The sequence below is a fragment of the Aspergillus saccharolyticus genome (assembly GCF_003184585.1).
Source record: "Aspergillus saccharolyticus JOP 1030-1 unplaced genomic scaffold BP01scaffold_58, whole genome shotgun sequence".
NCBI classification, from domain to species: domain Eukaryota; kingdom Fungi; phylum Ascomycota; class Eurotiomycetes; order Eurotiales; family Aspergillaceae; genus Aspergillus; species Aspergillus saccharolyticus.
In genome coordinates this window covers 63,947-86,089 of record NW_020290668.1, presented here as the reverse complement: position 1 = coordinate 86,089, position 22,143 = coordinate 63,947, and the positions used below count along the sequence as shown (strand labels likewise).

Here is a 22,143-nt window from a genome sequence, read left to right as displayed (position 1 = left end):
GGGTGGATTCGTCCGGGCGACATTCTGACTAGGCTGTTGAAGCTCAATGGTGTGATGACTGGGAATTAATATCTAGAGAGATGTCAAGAGAGCACTGACCAGCGAGACGCATGAGGTGATATAAGTGTCCTTGCGCTCTTCCTCCCCGCTTGTGCTCCGCATCTGGCCTCAGTCCGGTCTTGGTCGGTACCTCCCTTGGCGTCTGCTGTAGAGGGATGTCTGTGCACAATCTAGACGTAGTCTGGACATGGTCTGGACATAGTCTGGTCCTGGTCAGGCCATATCACATGCTCTCAGCCCAGGTCTTGCGCTCCTGAGCATAAAACTGGCCCTGGTCCTACGCTCCGGTGTAGACTCCATGACCTGATTCTTCTGACACAACCACCCCATACGACGAGATGGCTGAGTATGAGACGCCTGAGTTCTACCCAGTCCCTTTCCCGGACGGCTTGCCCACGATTGAGCTGCAGCGGCTCTCGCTCGCCCGTCTGATGAATGACGACGTGGATCAGGCCCGCCGGCTATTCGAGATCTGTACGCGAGAAGGCTTCTTTTATCTGGATTTGACCGATCATCCGAAGGGGTTGAAGCTCCTTCATGGGGCTCACTCTGTCCACCGAGTGGGCCAAGAGGTATTCAAGGTCCCCATGGCCGAGAAGTACAAATTTGAGCCCCGGGCTTCCTACGAAACTGGACTCTTGGATACTGGGTAATTAATGAATTCCTACTTGATTGATCTGTCCTTCCAGAACCGCTCTCATCCGTCGCTCAGATACAAAGAACTCGGTCTTGATAGCGAGGGCAACTGCAACAAATTAGAATTGCTCAATGTAGGTGTCTTCCCCTCTTCTCCCTCCCACTGCCTGCGCTCTACGACGGCACACTGAAGCCATGGGAAAACAAAACAGATCTCCCAGGCAGGGTTCTTCTCCGGGCTGGAGGACTACACACTGCCCTCGTGGCTTGCTCCGCAAGAAGCCCTGTTCCGGAGCACCCTACAGACGGCGAATGTGATTCACAACGTCATCCTGGCCATCCTCGAGCGGGGGCTGGCGCTGCCAACGGGGGCGTTCACCTCGTTGCACCGGTTAGTCGATCGCTCGGGGGACTTCCTGCGTATCCTGCACTACCCAGCCCCCAAGGATGGAAAGCCACACGCCCATCCCCCCACGCCGGCCCATCGCGATGCGGTGAGTGTGGCCCTGCTCTTTTGCTGGCAAGGGGGCTTGCAGATCACCGATTCGACCGCCCCGGTCGACCATACGGTCGAGGAGCCGGAAGATACCTGGTTCTTTGTCCCGCCGCTGCCCGGCCATGTCATTGTGAATCTGGGGTTGGTGATGGAGGTGCTGAGTGGGAACGTTCTGCGTGCCGGGAAACACCGCGTGGTCACTCCACCTGGTCCCCAGGGCCTGCATGACCGGCTGAGTGTTCTCATCTCTGCTCGCCCGGAGGAAAACACCCCGATGCGGGCGCTGACGAGCCCGAAGATTCCACAGAAGAATCCGGAGGATGACCCCTCCGGGGGGGAGGAGGTGCTCAGTGCGAAGGAATGGGGGATCCAGCAGGTGCTCAAAACCGTCCACAACATCCGACGACAGAACAACGAGCCTTTGTCTCAATGAAGGAACTCGAGAAGGTCTTTCTTTCAATCAATTCTAATGTGACTCTGTGTACATAGCTAAACAAGGGGGCTGGGTCTCCCGGGGTGCCTCCTCCCCACTGGTCTCTGGCTGCGTCCAATGCATTAGCGTATCAATGAGGCCAAGATGCTCATCAGTCCACGTCGGGGTCGTCGCGAGGGGGTCTAAGTCGGCTGAAGAACTGGGCTCATTCCCTTCGGGGCTCCATAGTCCCGAGTACTGCTCGACGAGATCCAGCCCGCTCAGAGCTGGTCCGGTGCGAGTCCTCTGGCTATGGTCGGTGACGTAGTGTAACAGCGTCGGAGCTCCCGATTCCTCGGACGACTGCTCCTTATTGAATCGTTTGAAGTAGCGGTTCTTGGCCATAATCGGGGTCCGGTCTGGGAAGTACCTGTCCACAATCTCCGTCCAGCGATATCCGTATTCCTGCACCGCGTGGTGGAGGATCTGATCTTCGAGTAACGACCACAGATCGCGACAGATCCTAGGGTTCACCGATTCGCGCCACCGTCGCGAGCATTCTGTTCTGTTACTTTCCACTTGCTCACGTCACTTCCCTTGTGACCTGTTGTGACTTACGATCGGGATTCCTGGTCCTCACCCTCTGCGATACCATAACCCATCTAAAGATAGAACCGTTCAGCTTCAGTAGTCATTATATGCGAGTGCGGGGGTGTGGAGGGGCTTGACGCAGGCGACCGATCATACCTACGTCCATAGAGTTGCACCGCCTCCTTGAGGAGTCGATCCTCCTCCCCACTCCAGGTGCCTTTGTTCACCGAGGGATTGGACACGCAGATCCACCGTTTGCGGCAGTTTTTATTGGTGCGGTCCGGGAAGTGTTCTGCGATTTTGTGCCAATTGATGTCCGGCCCACCTGCCAGAGGGGAAGTTGATCAGACCAGAGTATTGGGACAGAGTCAGCGCTTGGGACGTGCATTGTGAGCAGACAAGATCCCGCAGAAGAGCATCATCTGCGGTCGTCCATCGACGGGCTGGTCTGGCTGGCTCTCTCATTGGGAACTGGACAGTAGTTACGGGGTGAGATGCCGGTGGCAGGAGAGGGGCTCAATTCTTCTTATATCTCTGATGCTCGAAGGTCGAATAGACTCCCCCCTCCCCCATTTCTTCATGAACTGCCGCAATCCCAACTTCTTCATGACTAGGTCTGACCTCAGGCTGCCAGCCTGGATTGACATCCTGGCATGAAGCAATGCTGACCAACCGCCTGATTGGCTCGTCCGTAAGCTGGCTGAGCTCAGTTCTTCTCGACCGTAACGAATCCATGCATTGTCAACCCTCCATGAAGGGGAGGTTTGGTCTCGGATTTAGATCCAGTGCGATAAGGTCTGTTTCAAGCCCAGTGAGCGCAGGCGCAGGCGCAGTCAGTGCAACCTTTTCCGCCGTCCGTGAAGATAGTCAAAACCGTGATACGAAAGACAAACATGAAACTGGAGATACCCCGCTCCAAATCTTATTGCCCGTGCGGCTGACAGGATCCACCAGTCAAGCATCGTAAGCATTGCTTACTGTGGGGGGGAGGAAGGAAGAAAGAAGCTGATCGATCCGAACTCGGCGGCGGCTCGCTCCGTTCTCAATTTAGGGCAGGGCAGGTGGGGGTCCCTCCAGTATGTACAACGAACCTGTCGAAGGTCAACCAGTACGGAGTTAGTCTCCTTTACTCTTCTGATTGTTGAGAGTCGAAAATGAATCACTAACAAGTGACAAATATCTCTTCATCCACCTCAGGAAGTCCTGAAATCTGATAAGAAAGGACCCAATCAAAGGTATCCTCTACTACGAGTAGTACAAGATTCTTCCTGGAACTTATATGATCAAAAAGCTTAAGGAGCTGTGGAAAAGCTTCGAGAGGACTAGAGAGATTTGTACACATACAAATTACAGATCACAATCCGGCGGGGTCCGAGTAATGGGTCGATGTACATAAAGTACATGAATTCGACCCCTCGCGCTAATTTCTGACTCCCTCCCCTCCGAGCTGATACCCTCTCAATTGGGCAACCAATGCGAGTCTGCCTCGGGCGTTGGATGGGTCTTTTTGCCACTAGTGTATAATCGACTAGTGTGATGCGAGGCCCAGACAAGGGCCGCATCAAGACCGGACATAATCAGTCGGAAACCGATCACCCCATGAATTGATGGGGGTTTGTATCCCACATCATGCTCAGTTCAACTCCGAGCGCCAAAAGAATCCCAGATACCCAATATAAGTCCCTCCACTCCTACCGTACCATCTCTCCTATCTGTTTGTTCTACTATACTATCCCTCTCTCTCCCCATATTTGGCAAAAATGACCGTCGACAAGAAGATTGTTTTGATTACCGGCAAGTAGACCTCCTCCACCCCTAGAAACACGCACATCATCCACTAATCCCCCGAGAATCGCTCTCGTCTCCCCCACAGGCGCCAACAAAGGAGTCGGTTACGAAACCGCCAAAGCCCTCCTCCTCACCTCCGCCGACTATCACGTCCTCCTCGCGAGTCGGGACCCCGCGCGCGGTGCGGAGGCCCTCGAATCCCTCCAACGCGAGCCAACGATCCAGGGCACCGCCGCCGCCATGCAGCTCGACGTGACGGACGATGCATCGATCCAGGCGGCCGCTCAGCAAGTGAAGGAGCGCTACGGCCGCCTCGACGTGCTGATCAACAACGCCGGGATCTCCAACAAATCCTCGAACCCCGGGGAGCAAGTGCGCGCCAACATGGCCACCAACGTTGTCGGCCCCGTGGTCGTGACCGACGCCTTCGAGCCCCTGCTCAAGGCGGCCACCGATCCGCGCATCATCTTCGTGACCTCCTCGCTCGGCTCGCTCGGCCATGCCAGCAATCCCAACTCCATCTACTACAGCACCAAGGCGAGCTACCCCTACGACTACTACCGCGCGAGCAAGGCGGCGCTGAATATGATCATGGTCGAGTACGGGAAGCGCAACCCGGAGATCAAGGTCTTCGGGGGTGATCCGGGCTGGTTGGCCACCGACTTGGCCAACAAGGAGCAGATGCAGAAGCTGGGGGCGCCGCATCCAGAGGTCGGGGCCCGGGAGATCGTGCGGATTGTGCTTGGGGAGCGCGATGAGGATGTGGGGAAGGTTGTGGGCAAGTATGGGGTGCAGATTTGGTGATTCGATTGTGGTGATCGTTGGAACAGGGTGATGGATATAGCCTGAGTCTTTTCCACTCGAGAGAGAGAGATACAGTACGATCTTTCTTCGTTTCACTCTTGATGGTGGAGTACTGTACGTATCTCACAAATTCACCCACAACTCGCACAGCCCCAGCACTCCGGAGTCATCTGGCAGCCATTGAATCCCTCTTCCTGGGCCATTCCCCGCTGTCTCGCCGTTCTCCTTCCGATCCTGCAGCTGTAGTCTCGGAAAGCGTCGTAGAATCAATGCTAAGCAGCAGTCCCCATCCCGTCAGTGCTATTCAACCACGACAGCCGCAGGGATTGAAGGGGGGCGCAACGCACCAAAGACAGTCTCTAACTCCCGTCGCACCAGCCACTCCACTGGACACCGTCTAGGCCCAGCCCCAAAGGCGATCGGGGTGGCGCGATGCCCACCCGCCTGCGGTCGGCCGCGACAAAGATCAATCTGGTCGGGACAGTCAAAGACGTCTTCATCGCGGTTGGCCGACTGTAGAGAGATCAGAATGCCTTCGCCCGCGCGGACGAGGCGACCGCCATCCGTGGCTGGACCGCCCAGCTGCACATCGCGCGTCGCGACGCGGGCGAGAGCGACGGTCGAGCTCGTGTGGAGCCGACAGACTTCGTCGACAAAGGCGGGGATGAGGTCTTCTTGGTCGGGATGAAGACGGAGTTGATTGTAGAGCGTGCTGGTTGTTTGCTCGCGCTGTCGCTCTTGGAGTAGAAGGATGAGACCCTGCACAGAAATGCAATCGGCTGGGTTAGTCCTTCTCTGCTTTTTCTTGCTGCGCTCAAGGTACGTGGGAGACGATACATAGCTAATGAGATGGGTGATCGTCGCTGTGACGGTCATAGGAGTGAGGATACGTAGGAGAGCTGCTGTCTCCAGCGCACAGCCGGACGAGCTGGTCTCTTGCGCAAGGAGCTGGCTGGTGATGTCGTTGCGGGGTTCGAGACGTCGCTGGTCGATCAGTCGTGTGAGATACGCGAGTAGATTCCTATATTCGTGACTTAGGGGTGGTTTCAGGGATGTCATCGCTGGAGTATGTACAGTGAACTTACTGCTGGGCGATTGCGATCTCGGTGGCCGGCACCTTGGGGCGAAGATTCGCAGTGGCCCACTGCGTCAGCTGTTCGAGGTCTGCTTCGGGGGCACCCAAAAGCGTGTAGATGATCTGTTTTGTGTGCGTCAGTCGGTGTGAGCAAGGCATCTTAGGAGTGCATACCCACGTAAACGGGGACGCGGAGGCCGAACTCCGCATGGATATCGACTGAGGGCCTCCCACTCAGTCGGTCGAGGAGTGCATTGACTACCTTGTGGACCAGGCCGGGCCAGCCACGGTCTATGTTCTCGGGGGACAACAGTCGGTCTATCGCAGCCCTGTGCTCAAGTCAGCGTGTGAACATGCAAGAGTAGGGAAGGGCGGGGGAGGGGGCGTCGAGTCATCCCCACCGATCATGATGGCGGTCCGGCTCATCCAGATAGACAAAGGTGGGCGAGCTCAGCGCTGCGGGTGCTACTGGAGATATCTCTGGGTATCCACTTCGTCTCCGATCCTATGCAGCGGGCAGTTAGGGGCGCACAAATCATCTATACTTCCTCCATATCGTGGCAGACCTTCGACCAGGCTGTCCCATCATCGCCAGTCTGCAAAACTTGCACCGCGTCTCGGTATTTGACCAACAGCCATGGCTCCAGGGTGCCCGTCCGAAGACGGACTCGAGAGATTGGACATTTCTCGCGACGATGGGCCAACTCGGGTGGAGGAGCAGCTGGAGCAGTGGACGGACGTCGAAAAGGGAAGAACATGGTGGCAGTGCTGGTCGGGGAAGAAGATTAAAATATCAGACCGAGTGCAACCATGAATGGTGATTTGTGCTGATATTTGAAGGATCCAGGCTTCGGGATTAGGGCTTACGTTCCTGACTGGGACCGGACGAGGCCCGGACTCGATCATCCCATACCAGCCGAGCTGAGGCTCAGCGCCCTGACCTGGCGGCCGCGTGGAAGCCCGCATGACGGCCACGAGGAGGAATGCATGAAGTATACTTATAAATACTAGGATTCTGGTTCTCTCAGTCTCTCTCGAGCGTTCGTTGAACGACCTCACTACTCACCATGCGCATCACTTTCTGGGCTCTTCCCGTAGCCGCAGCGGCCATCAGCCCCTGGTACAGCACCTCGCCTGCTGGAATCACTCGCCTCACAGGCAGTTCCTTTGGCATCCTCGGCATCAATGCCACTTTTGATTACGTGGTCAGTCTGATTTATTTCGCAGTTGGTGCCCGAGCTGATGATTGAACGGAATTTTAGATCGTGGGCGGCGGCACAGCAGGGCTCACTATCGCGGCGCGGCTGGCTGAGAATGTCAATCTATCGATTGCTGTGATTGAAGCCGGAGGCTTTTATGAGCAAGACAACTCCAACGTCTCGCAAATTCCAGCCTACGCGGTGGAGTACTCGAGCGCAAGCCCTTCCACGATTCAGCCGGAGGTGGACTGGGGGATTGTGACCAGTTCCCAGCCGGTAAGTCATGCGCCCACAACAAGTATGGCCCTTGGGAGTTGGTGCTAAAGCAAACATTAGCAATTGAATGATCGCGAGATTCATTACACGCAAGGGAAGTGTCTAGGCGGCGGGTACGTTCTCCGGGGTCGAATCTCCTCTCACCATGCTAAATGTACCTAGATCAGGTCGCAATTACCTCATATACCACCGGTGAGGGTGATTCCCAGTCCAGACGAGATGAAGACTAAGACTAACCTCTCGATCGGGTGGTCACCAGGGGTACAATAGGCACGTATCAGCGCTGGGCGGACATGGTCCAAGACGATAGTTACACCTTCTCCAACCTGCTGCCCTACTTCCAGAAAAGCGGCCAATTCACGCCGCCCAACTACGAGAAAAGAGGATCCAATCTATCTGTGAAGTATGATCCGTCCGCCTTCAGCTCTCAGGGGGGTCCTCTGCAGATCTCATACTTCAATTACTACTTACCCTTCTCCACCTATGTCCGCAAAGCATGGCATGCGCTGGGGTTCCAAGAGCTGGCGGGTGCCAACAGCGGGACCCTGCTGGGATATGCAGATATTACTGCGACCTTGGATCCGGTGGCCGAAGTCCGCAGCTCATCAGAGACCTCCTTCCTGCAGACTGCCATGGCGAAGTCCTCGCTGCAGGTGTACCAGGCCACCCTCGCCAATCGCATCCTCTTCAACGACACCCAGGCTACGGGCGTGGAAGTCACCACTGCGGGCTCCCGATATGTGCTTAGCGCGCGAAAGGAAGTTATTCTCAGTGCGGGCGTGGTAAGGATGTTTGTTGATTATCGTCACCAACCCCCAAACAATGTGCGGTCCTGACCACAATCGCTTGCAATCAGTTTCGTTCGCCCCAGCTGCTGCTGCTCTCTGGAATTGGACCCGAGTCGACCCTCGACGCCTTCGAAATCCCGGTGGTAGCGAATCTGTCTGGAGTGGGACAGAATATTCTCGTAAGGCCCCTTAACGTGCGGTATGTGGATTGTCTTCTCATGGATGGCGATGTTGCCAGGACCACCCTTTCTTCGACACCACCTATCGTGCCAGCATCCCCACGCAGACCCAACTGACCACGAATGCCACCTTCCTTGCTGAGGCAGAAGACGCCTACCTCCGGGAACAGCGGGGTCCCCTGACTGCATCTGCAGGAAACTATATCGGTGGGTGCCAGTCCTCTGGATCTCCTTCTCCCAATCCCAAGAAACCCCGTCCCAGCTCATTTCCATGACATGGTCTAGGCTGGGAGAATCTCCCCCAGCCCTACAGATCCCAACTCAGCAATACCACGCTCGCCGCGTTAGCGAGTTTCCCCGCCGACTGGCCGGAGCTTCAATACGTCCCCGTCGCCGCCGCCACGGTGAGCACCAACGACACCGACCCGGCGCACAACTACATGTCCTGGTCGGTCACGCTAGTCGCCACGACCTCGCGGGGGAACCTCACGCTCAACTCCACCAACGCGCAGGATAACCCTCTCCTGAACATCGGGTGGCTGTCCACCCCGGCCGATCAGGAGCTCGCCGTCGCCGGCCTCAAGCGCGCCCGCCAACTCGCCACCGCGTCCGGGCTGATCGTTGGCGACGAGATTGCCCCCGGAACCCAGGTGCAATCCGATGAGCAGATCCTCGAGTATATCCGCTCCGAAGTTCGGCCCATGCATCATGCTGTGGCTAGTTGTGCCATGGGCCCGGCGGGGGATCCCGACGCGGTGGTCGACAGTCAGGGCCGGGTGTTTGGCGTCAAGGGCCTGCGTGTGGTTGACTCGAGCGTTTTTCCGCTGTTGCCTCCGGGGCAGATTCAGGCTACTGTCTGTGAGTGTTCGATTGGATCATGTTTGGCTCGAGAGGGGGGGAGGATGAATGCTGATTGAAAGTGATAGATATGTTGGCGGAGAAGATTGCGGATAGGATTCTCCAAGGGCTCACTGTGGATTGACCTTTCTGCAGAATGGATTGAGAATCAAGGGGAATACAGACTGGAAGTCGAGGTCGGTCTGGTCTCGTGGGCAGGCGCGCATAGAGCCACGAATACCATCTATCTCGCGACGCACGAGAGAGGCTCAAATGGTTTTCTGCTAGACATTAAAGACAATCTAAATGTATTCTAAGAAGAGGAGTAGTCCGAGATAAGCGAATCACGAAAACCCATCAGGGATAATCTGGTGATATCACCCGTTGACTACAATGTGCATTGTCTGACTCAAGACCACTTCAAATCCGCTGAATTTCACAACCTCCCTGAATCAGGCCGACACAGATTTCCAGCCATTTCGTGCACCCACAATCGCACTGCAGATGCTCCGACTTGCACCAGGGTCCGCCAACCCATCAATACAACCCCCGCGAAAGACCGCCTCTTTCGGCCGAACCCCGCGGATTAGGGCATTGCTAAGCTTTCCAACCCGAGCAACGCCCCAGAAGTCCCAGGTAGGGAGTCCGATAGGACAAGAAGCAATGGCTCTGGGAGGCACAGACGCGCCCACATCGCAGGATTGCGGGGCGGCTTATCCGCAATACGAAGGACGCTATCCGGCAAATGATAATCCTTGTGAAAACTGGTCTTGCGCTCTGATTGCACGGTCCATGCATCAAACAATATAACCTGCATGAGGGGTGTGACCTGGACACAGCACCTGTTCTAGGCTATGGGCCGATAATGGATTCGATGCACGAGGGAACTGGGCGAGTCGAGTTTTGCTGTTGTCTCGGGAGCCATGAATATAAAATGCTTCTAGGAATCGAACCGGCGACAGTCCCCTTCTGTGATTTTCCGCTCAGTTAAACAAAGGCAATTTTTGCCCTCGAGGCTCCATCCATCATGGACAAGCATATCGGTAGATTACAGGGCGGCCTGTCGTGTGCCTGGCTCATTCTAATCATTCTCCATGCGCAGCCAGGTCTTTCCCTGACGACGCCATCCTCCTTGTTGGCGTTAGAAAGTCTACCCTACTTTGTGGGATGGCAATACCCTGAAGTCAGCTCAACCACAGGCTACATCAGTATGTAAAACATGTCCTCCACCAAGCCCCCTCGATATGCTGCTGAGACCACTGGGATAGCCCCGGCCACATTGGTATTGGGCTCTGCAACCCTTACAACAGCGGCTTCCTATATCTCCGCCTGCGGGTACAGCCAGTCATGTGCAATTCCGACTGCCTGTCAGGGAGCGACAGTTTACCTGAATGATGGCTCGAGTGATATCTGGTAGGTGACCATCGAAACCACTGGAGGCCAACATTCGGTTGTTTCCCCGTTGACGGTGAACGCATTACAGTACGGGCGTCTGCTCTTCGATAACCCGTTATCAGTATACTCCCGAGGGTTTACCGCGGTATACCGTAGTTCTTTGCGGGAGCGGCGATTGGCCCAAGGAGGTGTATTCGGAGTTTCCGGGTTACAAGGCCCTTGGGAGTATGAGTTGGACTCTTTGAGCAGGAACAGGGAGGGGGAGGACGCCATCGCTGACGAGTGACAGGCACTACGACCACCTCGACGCCCTCTACAACCCCCCCTCCAACCACTACCGCCACCTCGACCGGATCCACTACCTCGGCTCCCACCCCGGCTCCAAAGTCCAGTGAAGCGTGGATTGCGGGCGCCGTGGTTGGTCCGATTGCCGGACTTGCAATCCTGGGCGGAGCAGCGTTCCTATACTTCCGACACCGCAAGCGTCGCAGGCAGTATAACTCCCGCGGGGGGGATGAGTCACCGGGGCAAGGCACATCCCTGCAGCAGGCGCACCGGATGTCTCAGGAAACGCCCCACGAGCTCGCAGGCGTGATGCGCCACGAACTGTATCAGGATGATCCACCCGCGAAGATCACTGCGCCTGTCCATGAGCTACAATGAGGAAGGCGACTCAGGAGGGATGGGATAACAAGGGGCATAGGACACCCGACTTACCCCGGTAGTTGGCAGCAGATTCACTCACCGTAGTCAATATAGCTACTAGTAAGACATGCAATTGCTCTTGACTAGTCAGAAAGGCTGACAGCCGAGACCGCCTACTTGGAAATGCTGCAATGAGTACGATCGATGCCATGAACAGCATGGGAATTAGACCCAGATCCATTTATACAGGCTAAACGCAACCGAAACATATCTACGGCACAAGATCCTCATGCACTGCAAGTCACCCAGAGACTACTCCATCGGCCCACCGAAGCTCTCCAACCAAGAGAACCTCTAGTCCAGCAAATTCCCATCCCAGAGCAGCGCCGCGCCATTCAGCACAGCCATGATGGCCTCAAACGCGGCGACACGCGTCCAATTGCCGCCATTCCGATACATAATCCAGGCGGCCACCACCCGAGACGGCACTGACGAGACCATGATCGCCGTATCGCGCTGGTAGGCCGAAATCAGCTGGTATGTGCCCAGCGCAAGAGAGGTCAGGCTGCAGTAGTGGATACGATCAGTACTCAGAAAGCTCTTGAATTTGTTGTTGACATAATGAATGTCTTATCGCGCGAGACACCTACCCGAGACACTGGACGACACCTTTCGGGGTTCCAGTTAGTGAAGAGCCCTGGAAATTGGCTACTGAGGCGGGAAACAAGATGCTGTAGAATGCGTTGCCGAGGAGGAAGACACCCTGCGCGGCGAATACGGCGCTCGAGACGCCGCCCATGCGGAGGCCGAGGTTGTGAAGGGACATGGCTGGAGGAACTGATTTCAACGATTGTGTTCGAGTAAGTCAAAGATATACAGATTCTATGGGGCGATGCAGATGGAAAGTGAATGAAGTCAAAGAATTGAAGCTGACACTGCGATGGCTGGAGGGGAAGGGGCTTATGTCACGGGATTACGAGTCAGCCTCTCCGACTTTTCCGAACCAGCGAGATTGCATCCCTAATCATTCGCATGATTTCTCCTCGACAGAAGTCTCTGTGACAAAGGATGGGCGCTTTGGGACTTCTGAGGGTGATGGTTCTCGCTTTCAGTACTTCATTCTGCGTCTGCGAGTTCTGTGGGCAGGCAGCAACATGATTGAGTTGTATCGCAGTCTTATATGGGATGATCGATCGTCCGGGTTGTTCCGAGGGCACCGCGCATGAGCCATTGGGGATCCGCGACTATTCCGTAAACTGCTAAAGCGCTGCCTGGGCGTTTGGGGCACTTTTGAGGGTCGTGTTCATGTGCTTTGAGTTGCGAATGAGACTCCATCTTTCCCATTGGGAACGAATGTCATGCCCATGTCTTCGAGTGGGAGGTGTAGAGCGAACCTGTAGCCTATCATTGACGTCCCTTATGTCGGCAAATTTTGAGCCCTCTTGCAACAATTGGGGCTGTGGTTTAGTGGTATAATATTCCCTTAGCATGGGAGAGGTCCGGGGTTCGATTCCCCGCAGCTCCATCTTTTTGAGTCGTCTTTTTGCGTTTGATGCGCATGGTAATGTGGTTTTGGCCACGGCTTGTGGGTCAAATCGTTCTTCTGGCACACGCAAAGGCGTAGCGCATAGTCCTCGTAAGTCTGGTTGGGGAACAATCATATGTACCCCCTCGTTCCCTATCGATTGCTGAACGCTCATATCAGGGGACTTTCGGGGTTCTACACTGCTTCTGGAGTGAGATTAGCCGTTGTTTTTTTTTTTTTTTTTTTGGCTTCTATACGACTAGTTTTGCTCCCACCGTTGCTTCTGTGCAAAGAACTGCATAAAGCCTCTGCCCAAGAGGACCTGGAATGTGGCATTAGCCCAATTAGGGTGTAAGCCACTGGGCCTTTGCTTATGCTACCTAAGCATAGGATGCAACAAATGAATCCAACTGCCACAGACTACGGAACGCCAATACCTCCTGTTACACCGTAAGGCTCCAAGTACCGTCCTGTCGGCTATACTCTGCCCATTCTGCCTACACTCTTTGCTGTATGCTCTTTATGACATCCGGAAAATCACCGCATGCACGGTAGCAGTGACTCCAAACAAGCATAAACACATCTTTGCATGCATTTCCAAACACCAAAGCACGTGTCTTACTCTGATCGTCCTGCGTATTAAGTAGAGTCGAATAATGATTGGGGACTTTGCATGACAGGACAAGTGCATGCGGTTAGTGTGTGGGGCCAGTTGGTGGGCTATGAATGTATCTTGGGATTAATGGAGTGTGGAACGAAAGGAAAGAAATGTAGTCACTGTCGGTACAGCTCCACCACGCCAGGAATTTCAGCAAGAGAACAAAAAAGGATCTCCCCGACTGGGAGTCGAACCCAGGTCTCCCGCGCTTGTTCCCGACTGGGATTGACAAGCGGAAATCATGACCGTTAGACCATCGAGGAAGAGATGTTAGCTGACTAACATGTTCAGCTTATGAGGGGAGTGCGAAAGGAAGACTAGAAAGGAATGAAAAACGCAAAAAGATGGACTCGCCGGGAATCGAACCCGGGACCTCTCCAATGCGAATGGAGCGTTATACCCCTAAACCACAAGCCCTTGTTATTAATCAGGCTTATTTGTTGAAAATATATTCACATAAGCACTCTTGATTGTCCATCGACAATGCCTCATTATCAAGCTTTTATCAGGTATACTTCAATGAAATCTGTGCGTACATGTATTAGAATGACACTTTATAGCTTTGTAGGCTTTGATTAGATCAACCATGATCCTATACTATTCTCCAATGAGCATTGCAATCTCGCAACCTTTCGAAGAACGATGTCCGCATAGGGATATATATATTACCAGTAGAAGGCGAACAGGGATCGGATCCTCGACAGCCTACCACTTCAGCAACCCGCCAGCATCGCCACGTCCAATTGAAATTGTGAGAAAGCCACCACTTTCACCTGAATGTGACACCCATAGTCAACAACATGCATAACGGTTCCGCTGACCGATTTCCTACGTGGTTTTCTCCCAGCCCCCTTATCGCGGAGCATTCGACCGATAAGCGGTGGGCACCAAGTTACATAAAACGACAACCATGCAATCATTCATCTAGTGTTTTGTTTATGACTTTGGTAGGAAGAATGCATCTGGAAAAATGAACTACGAAGCCTCAGATATTCCAGAGACACAAGGACTTGCAATCGCACCTCGTTTGATCATCGAAATGGAACCATAGACATGGCAGAGATGAATGTGCAGCCCCCAGACTAGGGTATGCGCACAAACCATGTCTTGTGCATGTCTATTATTCATTTGTGTTAAAGTAAAAAGCCCTACCTCCGATCCAGCCAATACCCCCGGGCCAGCTATACCCCCCGACTCGGTTCCCTCGTACAGGTCCTCCGCCAGGACTTCAAAGCCGATAATGCATCCGCCACCCCTTTTCGTTTCTGCCGTAACCCCATCCGGATGTCAAGCCCGGGGACTAACGTATAGCGGCGGACCGGGCAGCCTCGGCAAGAGCTTCGATAGAGTGTAGCGGTGGATATCAGCAGACGAATCCCCCAATCACCGCATGGCGCCTCTGCACCACCCCATCCAAGCGCCGAAGCTATCACGGACATCCACATCCCGTCCCCAGTGTAGATGGTCCCATTTGCCAGGGCTTGCGGGCGCTGGCAGCTGGGCTCTGGCACCACAGCCCTGACGCCAGAACCGTTCCGCACAGCGAGGCCATATAAAAGGGGTGGACTGGCTGGGCTGGGATCCTTTCAAACGGTCACCATCATCATACCGCCGTCCCCGTGTTATAACTTGTACACCACACCGGACTCCGCAACATGAGCATCACATTCGACGTCTTCCGCGGATCCCCGGAGGGCCGCATCCTCGCCGCCCAGGTGACGCGCACTCTCGAGCACAACGAGGTGTTCATCGAGACCACCCACTCCGGGGTCTGTGGCACCGACGAGCACTGCCTGAAACTCGGGTGCGTGCTGGGACACGAAGGCATCGGGATCATCAAAGCGGTGGGCGCAGGGGTCCAGTCGGTCCAGGTCGGGGATCGCGTGGGATTCGGCTTCACGCATAGTATCTGCGGCACCTGCGAGGAGTGCGCGAGCGGTAAGAGCAGAGCCTGCTAGCGTTGCTCCAACCATGTGTGGTGGTTCATGGGAAGTTTGCTGATGGTACCACCAGGCTGGGATCAATATTGCGCGCACGCGAAGCGGTACGGCTACCACGACCACGACAACGGCTCGTTCGGCCACGGCGCGGTGTGGGACGAGAAATGCGTCTACCAAATCCCCGAGGGATATGATTCCGTTCATGCGGCCCCGCTGATGTGCGCAGGCGCCAGTGTCTGGGAGATCTTCATGCAGTACGGGGTGCGAGCAACGGACCGCGTGGGCGTCATGGGAGTCGGTGGTCTTGGCCATGTGGCTATCAAGCTGGCTGCTGCCTTGGGGTGCACGGTCGTCGTTTTGTCGAACACCGAGGCGAAGAGACAGGAGGCCTTGGACTACGGGGCCTCGGAGTTTTATGTATACAAGTCCGGAGGTGCGGTGCCGGAGGGGTTCCAGCCGGTGAAGCATTTGTTGCTGTGTGGAAGTGGCCAGGTGGACTTTCCTGCGTGAGTTGTTGCTCCCTCTTTCTTTTGGACTCCTTTTCCTCTCTGGTATTTGCTGTTAATCACTAGCATGATCCGTGTTCTGGATTTGTCCGGCTGATATATTCACTACCTATTCACTAGCTTGATTCCCCTAATGGCTACGCGTGGTAGCATTTATCCCCTCACAGCCACCCGCACGCCCGCCTCGGTGCCCCTTGCTGCGCTCTTCCTTCGCGGTATTAAAGTGCAAGGGTCTCTCGTCGCCTCCCGCAACAATCTCCGCTCTCTGCTGGCATTCGCTGCCCAGAAGAAGATCACTCCCACGACGATGACTTTTCCCATGACCCCGGCGGGCATCGAGGACGCCATGCAGACGTTACGAGAGGGGAAGATGAGGTACCGGGGGGTCTTGGTCCGGGACATGCAATAGGAAGTGGTCACATATAAGCATTTGTACTGTACATACGCAGCGAGAACGACACTCCGAGGATGAGGATTAAAAGCATTGAAGCGCATAGCAATTCCCGCAGATCCCGCTCAGACTCCCGCTAAATCCATCTATCATCTTGCCAAGACAAGATCCAGCGTCATTCGTTATCATCAAGCATTGTTAAACTGATGCTCCAAGACCATCACACTCGACCCGGGCGCATATTTCTCGAACCGCCACCATGGCGACTCCTCTTTCAGCTCTCGCTGGCAGACGCTTCCATCGTCAAAACCTGCACAGTAGGATGATGGCTACATGTGGCTGGAAATTGCCCAGTCCCGCACTGCCTCGTGAATACATACGAGACGCCCGCATCACCCGTGCAAGCCCTAAGTTATGTATCACCAACCGCATATCCGCGGTTTTCTAAAGAGAACGACTGATTGCCTACCTGGTCAATTTCTACAGACCCCGATCGCATCGACCGTGGAAGCCATGTCAGATACCGACCAGATGCAATATGCAAATGGCGACTGCGCTCGAGAGTACAACGCGCAATGATGTGCAGCCGGTGGGAAAAGCAAGCAGTTTCCAGGTCCAGGTAGGGCCAGCTGGCCTCGCAGCAATGTAGACTGCATTAGAATCCTTCAAAGATCAAAGTGATGAGAGGAATGCAAGACGAAAAAATGGGGTATCGTACCCTGCGGTTGGTGCCATAGTCCGCCTGGCGCACGTCATCAGCATCATCACCACTAACAACGCCTTATCAATACCCGCCGCTGAAGATCTTCCCTGCCTGCTGCTTTCTCGGCCGGGATAACTATGCATAACGCAATCGAGGCCAAGAACAGCGTGACAACTGCTTCGTGCGGCAGCAATGGCGAAATTCTATCGCCTCAGCATCTACTTTAAATTGAAGCTCGCATATCAGTATCAACAGCGTGCCAACCCGGAACGACTCTGCATCTCCATTCATCATGGCGGTCATTGATCTCGTGCCCCAAGGGACCGCCTATGGTCTACTCATTGGCCTGGGGGTCCTCTTCTGCGGGGTGATTTTAGTGGCCATCAAGATCCAGCGAGCTTATCTGGCCGAGGACTCAGCGACATCCGAGATGTTTATGGTCGCCAACCGCTCGGTTGGCACAGGGTTAACGGCCTCTGCTGTTTTCTCCTCCTGGATGTGGATTAACGAGACGGTGCTGTCCGCCGCAATGTGCTATCGCTATGGACTGGCGGTTCCTCTGGTACGGATTCCAGCCCCTAACAGTTGGTTCTCGAGCACTGACCGTTGAATTGATATATAGTGGTGGGGCTCTGGTCTCTGCTTCCAGATTGCATTGATGGCCGCCCTGGGGGTCATGGCCAAGATCCGCGTGCCCTATGCCCATACATCCCTGGAGATCATCCGCATGCGATACGGATGGGTGGGCCACATTATTTACATGATTCTCAACCTGACCAACAATGTGTTTGGCTGTGCGTCGATGATCTTGACTGGGTCGCAACTGATCCACGGGGTCTCGGGCATGAATTTTGTCGCTGCGACTATCCTGATTCCGCTGGGAGGTACGACAGTTCACCTCTGTCTGCGACTTGAATACGAATACTAACGCATCGTGGGTAGTGGTGCTTTATACCGCTGTCGGTGGACTCAAGGCGACTTTCCTGACCGACTTTCTCCACACGACAGTCGCGTTGATTCTGATCATTTACTTCACTCTTTCCGTCTTAACCCACGAGGCTGTTGGCGGCTTGACCGGCCTCTACGACAAAGTCGTCGCTACTGCTAGCGAAAATTACATATCGGGCAATTTTGAGGGCTCACTTCTCACCATGAAATCCAAAGATGCCATCATCTGGGGCTTGATCTTGAAGTTTGGCAACCTCGCCCTGGTGGTCATGGTTCGTTTCGCTCCCACCACGGACTGAAGACCTCCTCCATCTCACACTAGCCGCAGGATACTGCATTCTGGCAGAAGTCATTTGCCAGCGAGGTCAACTCCACTGTTCCCGCCTACAACCTGGCAGCTGTCGCCGTCTTCGGCATACCGTGGGGTCTGGGGACGGTGATCGGACTATCGGCGCGGGCCTTGCATAACACGCCTATCTTCCCCACATACCCTGGTCCCATCACCGCCAGTGAAGTCAGCACGGGGATGGTGATGCCCTACCTCGTCAAAGCCTTGTTGGGTGAAGCCGGCATGGTCGCCTTCTTTGTCCTGCTGTTCATGGCGTTGACCAGCACCGTCTCCTCGTCCATGATCGCCGTCAGCAGCATCATCTCCTTTGACATGTATAAAACATACATTAACCCCACCGCGGGCGATCGAAGATTGCTGCATGTCAGCCACCTGGCTGTCGTCTTCCACACCATTTTTATCACCGGCATCTCCATCGCCCTCAACTACGGGGGCGCCAACATGACCTGGATCGGCTATTTCCGCCCAATCCTTTCGTGTCCTGGAATCATCCCGCTGGGGTTAACGCTGTTCTGGTCGGGTCAGACCCGGCTGGCCGCCATTCTGTCGCCCGTTCTGGGCTTCTTCACCGGCCTGGCCATCTGGCTCGCCACCGCTCAGTTCTTGTATGGGGCTGTGAACATGACCACCACCGGCGAGGGCCTCCCAGCCTTGTACGGCGCCATCGGCTCCTTCTTCTCCCCTGCTCTGTATTCCGTACTCATCTCCCTCTACCACCCCTCCACATTCGACTGGCGGGAGTTCCTGCGCATCGAGCTCGTCGCCGACCCGGAGCCACGGCCCACTGAAGACATCCCCCCCGAACACCCCCCCGAACACCCCCCTAGCGAGAAAACCCCCAAATCCCCCGACACGCAACTCGTCTCCCGCTCTGCAACCCCGGACTCCTCCCGTCTCAGTCTCGATGAGGTCATCCACCCATTCTCCCCAGAGACGTTGCGAGACTTGTACCGCTGGTCGCGCATCGCGTGGGCGACGTTCGTCGCGCTCGTGCTGATCACCTTTGTGCTCTGGCCCATGCCGCTGTATCGGGATTATGTGTTCAGTCGGTCGTTCTTTGCCGGGTGGACGACGGTGGCCATTGTTTGGCAGTTCTGCGCATTTTTGGCGGTGGTGGTGTATCCCTTGTATGATGGGCGGAGGGAGATTGTAAAGGGCGTCCGGGGGGTGTGGGCTTCGGGGAGGGCAACGTGGGGGAGGTATTGGAGGTAGATCGGTACAGTAACTATGATACTTATTTTGTACATGCTACAATCTGACTGACTCGTCGAGTAATCAAATGGTGTCATAGAAAGCAATAAAGCACAGCAACCACTTGAAGGCCCCTTGCTCTGACTAATACCCAGTAAATAGTCTCCCCCGAACGATTGCCGAGATATGCCGAGGGGGGATCCACAGCAAAACCTGCCTTCGCCCGGCCCAAATTATGGAAAACCTGGGGTTGCAGGGCTGATCCTAGTCTTAAATACATCTATCGACCCCGTCACCTGCCCTTCTTTGCACCAATCCTGACCACCCATGCATTTACCTGGTCAATGACCGAATCTGAATAACTTCAATGACGGAACAAGAATTCTTGGCCCGCCTCCCCCCGTGGCTCAGTCACTGGTTTGGCTATCGAGCCAGTCCTCCCCCGCCGCTCCCGCAGTATCAAATCTGGCTGTGGTCCTTTCTGTCTGCCTTCTGCGGCCTCTGCTGTCTCCAGGCCATCTTCAACTACTCCCACTACTTCCTCGACCGCCATGTCCCAGGGATCATCGCATCCTACGTGCGTATCCTCCCTTTCTGTCTACCTCCCCCCCCACCGCAACAATCGTGACAACCGACTAACAAAAAGTCAACAGGGCGCCTCCGCCGTCCTCGTCTACGGCGCCATCGAAAGCCCCCTCGCGCAGCCCCGCGCCCTCATCTTCGGCCACTTCCTCAGCGCCCTCGTCGGCCTCTGCATCACCAAGCTCTTTAGTCTGATGCCCGACGAGGACCGCTTCAACTCCCTGCGCTGGCTGGCCGCCTCACTCTCGTCCGCCGTCGCCGTGGTCGTCATGCAGGTCACGCAGACCACCCACCCGCCCGCAGGCGCGACGGCCTTGCTCCCGGCCACGAATGATGCGGTCTGGGCGTTGTCGTGGTACTATCTGCCGGTTGTGCTGCTATCCTCGACCATGTTGCTGGCGGTGGCCTTGCTGGTGAATAACCTGCAGCGTCGCTACCCGGTCTTCTGGATTGCGCCGGTTCAGGCGATTCCCGCGTTGCCGAGGACGGAGGGGAAGTAGTCAAAGGGCAGGTTGTTTTCTTTTGTTTTTTTGCGGGGTACGCGGGTGGGAGATGCTGGAGAGGTTTACTTGCTGTGGAAAGTTCTGGTTTGAGAGATCTGTCCGACTTGGGTGTGCTGGAAGATCGTGGAGCAGTGTGTTGTTAAAGAAGAAGAACAGCAGAGCCAGCCAACAACCAGGCTTCTAATATCACCAGTGTCCTGTACATGTCACCACCCACCCATCAGACCGGCTGTAGCCCACTCCGGATCAACTTTCCAATTGACCAGTGCCCTGGTATAAGCCCCCTGGGGCACATTGCCGCTCCACTGCCCCGTCATGCATGCACGACTTCCGGAGCCAGTCCCGGTGCAGGTCCGTCGCAGCTGGCTTCTGCCAAACTGGGTCTATCCGAGATGAGTCGATTGAGTCGAGCAGGAGTACCGACCCCGAGAGGGGATACGGTCAAATTAGATGAAGATTTGACGGCACCACGGTTGTTGCTTGCTGACTTCGATCACCAGCCGACAGGACATCGTGTCGAGTCAACGACCACATATGATTCACGTCAAGCACCACCGCGCAATAAAGGCTATTGGCTCGACGATTGCCGTGTGGGTCTGACTTTTCAAGAGTCTTTGGACGAAGACGAGAAAAGGCAAAAAACGACAGCAGTCGGATTTGAACCGACGCCTCCGAAGAGAATAGATTTCTAGTCTATCGCCTTAGACCACTCGGCCATACTGTCTGGTATGCTGAGCTGCCTCGAAAGTGTGCGCTAGAACCAAGAAACAACCTTGGGCATGTCGTCGCGAGCGATTGTATGGGACTGTGGGCGTATGGTCGACACACGAGGATGTTTCAGTAAGTCGCAAACTGTAGACCAATTATTGGGAATATACAACTCACTTTCCCTGCCCACCACAATCGTATCCGTGACATTATGTCTAGTCCTTGCATGAGCTCTCGCGCCGTGCACTGGAGTCCACACTGGTGTATGAGATGGCGGGATGGTGCTGCTCTGCGTGCCGGGATAGTGTAATGTAAGACACTCAGACTCAGTTATTAGTCCAGAGAGTGCTCCAGCTTCATACAGCATCCTGTCTAAGGTGTAGCCAGGGGCTAGGATGGTAGTCCGCTTGAGACACGACAGGAAAACCGACACTCAAAAACACCGCAAAAACACAAAAACGATCCCGGTGCGACTCGAACGCACAACCTCTAGTACCGGAAACTAATGCGCTACCATTGCGCCACGAGACCTTGATTACATAAGATAGAAGGTATCTTTTGTTCAAGAGTCTTAACCTCTACACATCAATTTATCAGCGGCAACTCCGCCAAAAGGAGTCAATCTGCATCTCCAGTCACTATTTATCAAAATATCCTGCAGGACACCATGTCTGACGAGTCACCGGGGTCCAACCGAAATGGAAGTACCGTCTGTATGAAGCCGGTTCGGAGCTGGGATTCGGCATGAATTGACCCCCTAAACGATCAGAAAAAAATAAGAGTCCAGACCAACCCTAACACCGATCGAGAAGAAACCCCCAATTCTGGCCGAAATGGCGGAAATTCCGCCGCGCCATCGCGTAATCATTTTTTTCAAATTTGTAAGGTAGGCAACTTTCTTCCCCAATGGCGGTGTTCTCTTGATCTTTTGACCCGCAGGCTCTTCTGATCCCCACCC

General features: G+C 55.0%; 11 protein-coding genes and 5 non-coding genes across 16 annotated transcripts; 9 read left to right on the top strand and 7 right to left on the bottom strand.

Moving 5' to 3' along the window:
• Positions 1 to 374: 374 nt before the first annotated feature.
• On the top strand, positions 375 to 1,800 carry BP01DRAFT_395559 (2-oxoglutarate-dependent dioxygenase). The gene is made up of 3 exons (XM_025578403.1): positions 375 to 709; positions 773 to 830; positions 909 to 1,800. The coding sequence occupies exons 1-3, from the start codon at positions 399 to 401 to the stop codon at positions 1,623 to 1,625; spliced, it is 1,086 nt and encodes a 361-aa protein (XP_025426855.1). The 5' UTR covers positions 375 to 398; the 3' UTR covers positions 1,626 to 1,800.
• On the bottom strand, positions 1,659 to 2,509 carry BP01DRAFT_307252 (uncharacterized protein; the record flags this gene model as incomplete). The annotated part of the gene is made up of 3 exons (XM_025572281.1): positions 1,659 to 2,164; positions 2,223 to 2,266; positions 2,352 to 2,509. Coding segments are annotated over 3 exons (708 nt in total), but the record flags the coding sequence as incomplete, so codon positions are not given.
• Positions 2,510 to 3,793: 1,284 nt separating this feature from the next.
• BP01DRAFT_360922 (putative carbonyl reductase) lies at positions 3,794 to 4,935 on the top strand. Its single transcript, XM_025576016.1, has 2 exons — positions 3,794 to 3,989; positions 4,069 to 4,935. The coding sequence occupies exons 1-2, from the start codon at positions 3,956 to 3,958 to the stop codon at positions 4,785 to 4,787; spliced, it is 753 nt and encodes a 250-aa protein (XP_025426853.1). The 5' UTR covers positions 3,794 to 3,955; the 3' UTR covers positions 4,788 to 4,935.
• Positions 4,936 to 5,244: 309 nt separating this feature from the next.
• Positions 5,245 to 6,732, bottom strand: BP01DRAFT_395556 (cytochrome P450; the record flags this gene model as incomplete). The annotated part of the gene is made up of 6 exons (XM_025578402.1): positions 6,429 to 6,732; positions 6,264 to 6,367; positions 6,041 to 6,191; positions 5,873 to 5,985; positions 5,625 to 5,808; positions 5,245 to 5,546 (listed from the first exon to the last, which is right to left on the bottom strand). Coding segments are annotated over exons 1-6 (1,044 nt in total), but the record flags the coding sequence as incomplete, so codon positions are not given.
• A 197-nt stretch (positions 6,733 to 6,929) lies between these two features.
• On the top strand, positions 6,930 to 9,286 carry BP01DRAFT_408823 (GMC family oxidoreductase; the record flags this gene model as incomplete). Its single annotated transcript, XM_025578830.1, has 9 exons — positions 6,930 to 7,067; positions 7,125 to 7,337; positions 7,398 to 7,450; positions 7,500 to 7,529; positions 7,597 to 8,119; positions 8,194 to 8,304; positions 8,364 to 8,511; positions 8,590 to 9,162; positions 9,231 to 9,286. The coding sequence occupies 9 exons, from the start codon at positions 6,930 to 6,932 to the stop codon at positions 9,284 to 9,286; spliced, it is 1,845 nt and encodes a 614-aa protein (XP_025426851.1).
• Positions 9,287 to 10,168: 882 nt separating this feature from the next.
• BP01DRAFT_386971 (EGFR-like transmembrane domain-containing protein) lies at positions 10,169 to 11,199 on the top strand (the record flags this gene model as incomplete). The annotated part of the gene is made up of 4 exons (XM_025577705.1): positions 10,169 to 10,349; positions 10,410 to 10,554; positions 10,625 to 10,761; positions 10,826 to 11,199. The coding sequence occupies 4 exons, from the start codon at positions 10,169 to 10,171 to the stop codon at positions 11,197 to 11,199; spliced, it is 837 nt and encodes a 278-aa protein (XP_025426850.1).
• A 336-nt stretch (positions 11,200 to 11,535) lies between these two features.
• Positions 11,536 to 11,980, bottom strand: BP01DRAFT_307258 (uncharacterized protein; the record flags this gene model as incomplete). Its single annotated transcript, XM_025572283.1, has 2 exons — positions 11,536 to 11,746; positions 11,832 to 11,980. The coding sequence occupies 2 exons, from the start codon at positions 11,978 to 11,980 to the stop codon at positions 11,536 to 11,538; spliced, it is 360 nt and encodes a 119-aa protein (XP_025426849.1).
• Positions 11,981 to 12,634: 654 nt separating this feature from the next.
• On the top strand, positions 12,635 to 12,706 carry BP01DRAFT_t307. The gene has a single exon. It is a non-coding gene; the product is annotated as a tRNA-Ala (tRNA).
• Positions 12,707 to 13,537: 831 nt separating this feature from the next.
• Positions 13,538 to 13,627, bottom strand: BP01DRAFT_t305. Its single transcript has one exon. It is a non-coding gene; the product is annotated as a tRNA-Asp (tRNA).
• Positions 13,628 to 13,709: 82 nt separating this feature from the next.
• Positions 13,710 to 13,781, bottom strand: BP01DRAFT_t304. The gene has a single exon. It is a non-coding gene; the product is annotated as a tRNA-Ala (tRNA).
• A 1,238-nt stretch (positions 13,782 to 15,019) lies between these two features.
• BP01DRAFT_408819 (alcohol dehydrogenase) lies at positions 15,020 to 16,219 on the top strand (the record flags this gene model as incomplete). The annotated part of the gene is made up of 3 exons (XM_025578829.1): positions 15,020 to 15,302; positions 15,378 to 15,810; positions 15,931 to 16,219. 3 exons carry the CDS (start codon positions 15,020 to 15,022, stop codon positions 16,217 to 16,219), a joined length of 1,005 nt encoding a protein of 334 aa, XP_025426848.1.
• A 959-nt stretch (positions 16,220 to 17,178) lies between these two features.
• On the top strand, positions 17,179 to 19,413 carry BP01DRAFT_426797 (sodium:solute symporter family protein; the record flags this gene model as incomplete). The annotated part of the gene is made up of 4 exons (XM_025579815.1): positions 17,179 to 17,466; positions 17,527 to 17,788; positions 17,847 to 18,124; positions 18,175 to 19,413. The coding sequence occupies exons 1-4, from the start codon at positions 17,197 to 17,199 to the stop codon at positions 19,411 to 19,413; spliced, it is 2,049 nt and encodes a 682-aa protein (XP_025426847.1). The 5' UTR covers positions 17,179 to 17,196.
• Positions 19,414 to 19,759: 346 nt separating this feature from the next.
• On the top strand, positions 19,760 to 20,474 carry BP01DRAFT_369550 (HPP family protein; the record flags this gene model as incomplete). Its single annotated transcript, XM_025576557.1, has 2 exons — positions 19,760 to 19,969; positions 20,046 to 20,474. 2 exons carry the CDS (start codon positions 19,760 to 19,762, stop codon positions 20,472 to 20,474), a joined length of 639 nt encoding a protein of 212 aa, XP_025426846.1.
• Positions 20,475 to 20,577: 103 nt separating this feature from the next.
• BP01DRAFT_192353 (uncharacterized protein) lies at positions 20,578 to 21,200 on the top strand. The gene has a single exon (XM_025570962.1). It carries the CDS (start codon positions 20,681 to 20,683, stop codon positions 21,167 to 21,169), a length of 489 nt encoding a protein of 162 aa, XP_025426845.1. The 5' UTR covers positions 20,578 to 20,680; the 3' UTR covers positions 21,170 to 21,200.
• BP01DRAFT_t303 lies at positions 21,120 to 21,201 on the bottom strand. Its single transcript has one exon. It is a non-coding gene; the product is annotated as a tRNA-Ser (tRNA).
• A 443-nt stretch (positions 21,202 to 21,644) lies between these two features.
• BP01DRAFT_t302 lies at positions 21,645 to 21,716 on the bottom strand. The gene has a single exon. It is a non-coding gene; the product is annotated as a tRNA-Arg (tRNA).
• Positions 21,717 to 22,143: the final 427 nt, after the last annotated feature.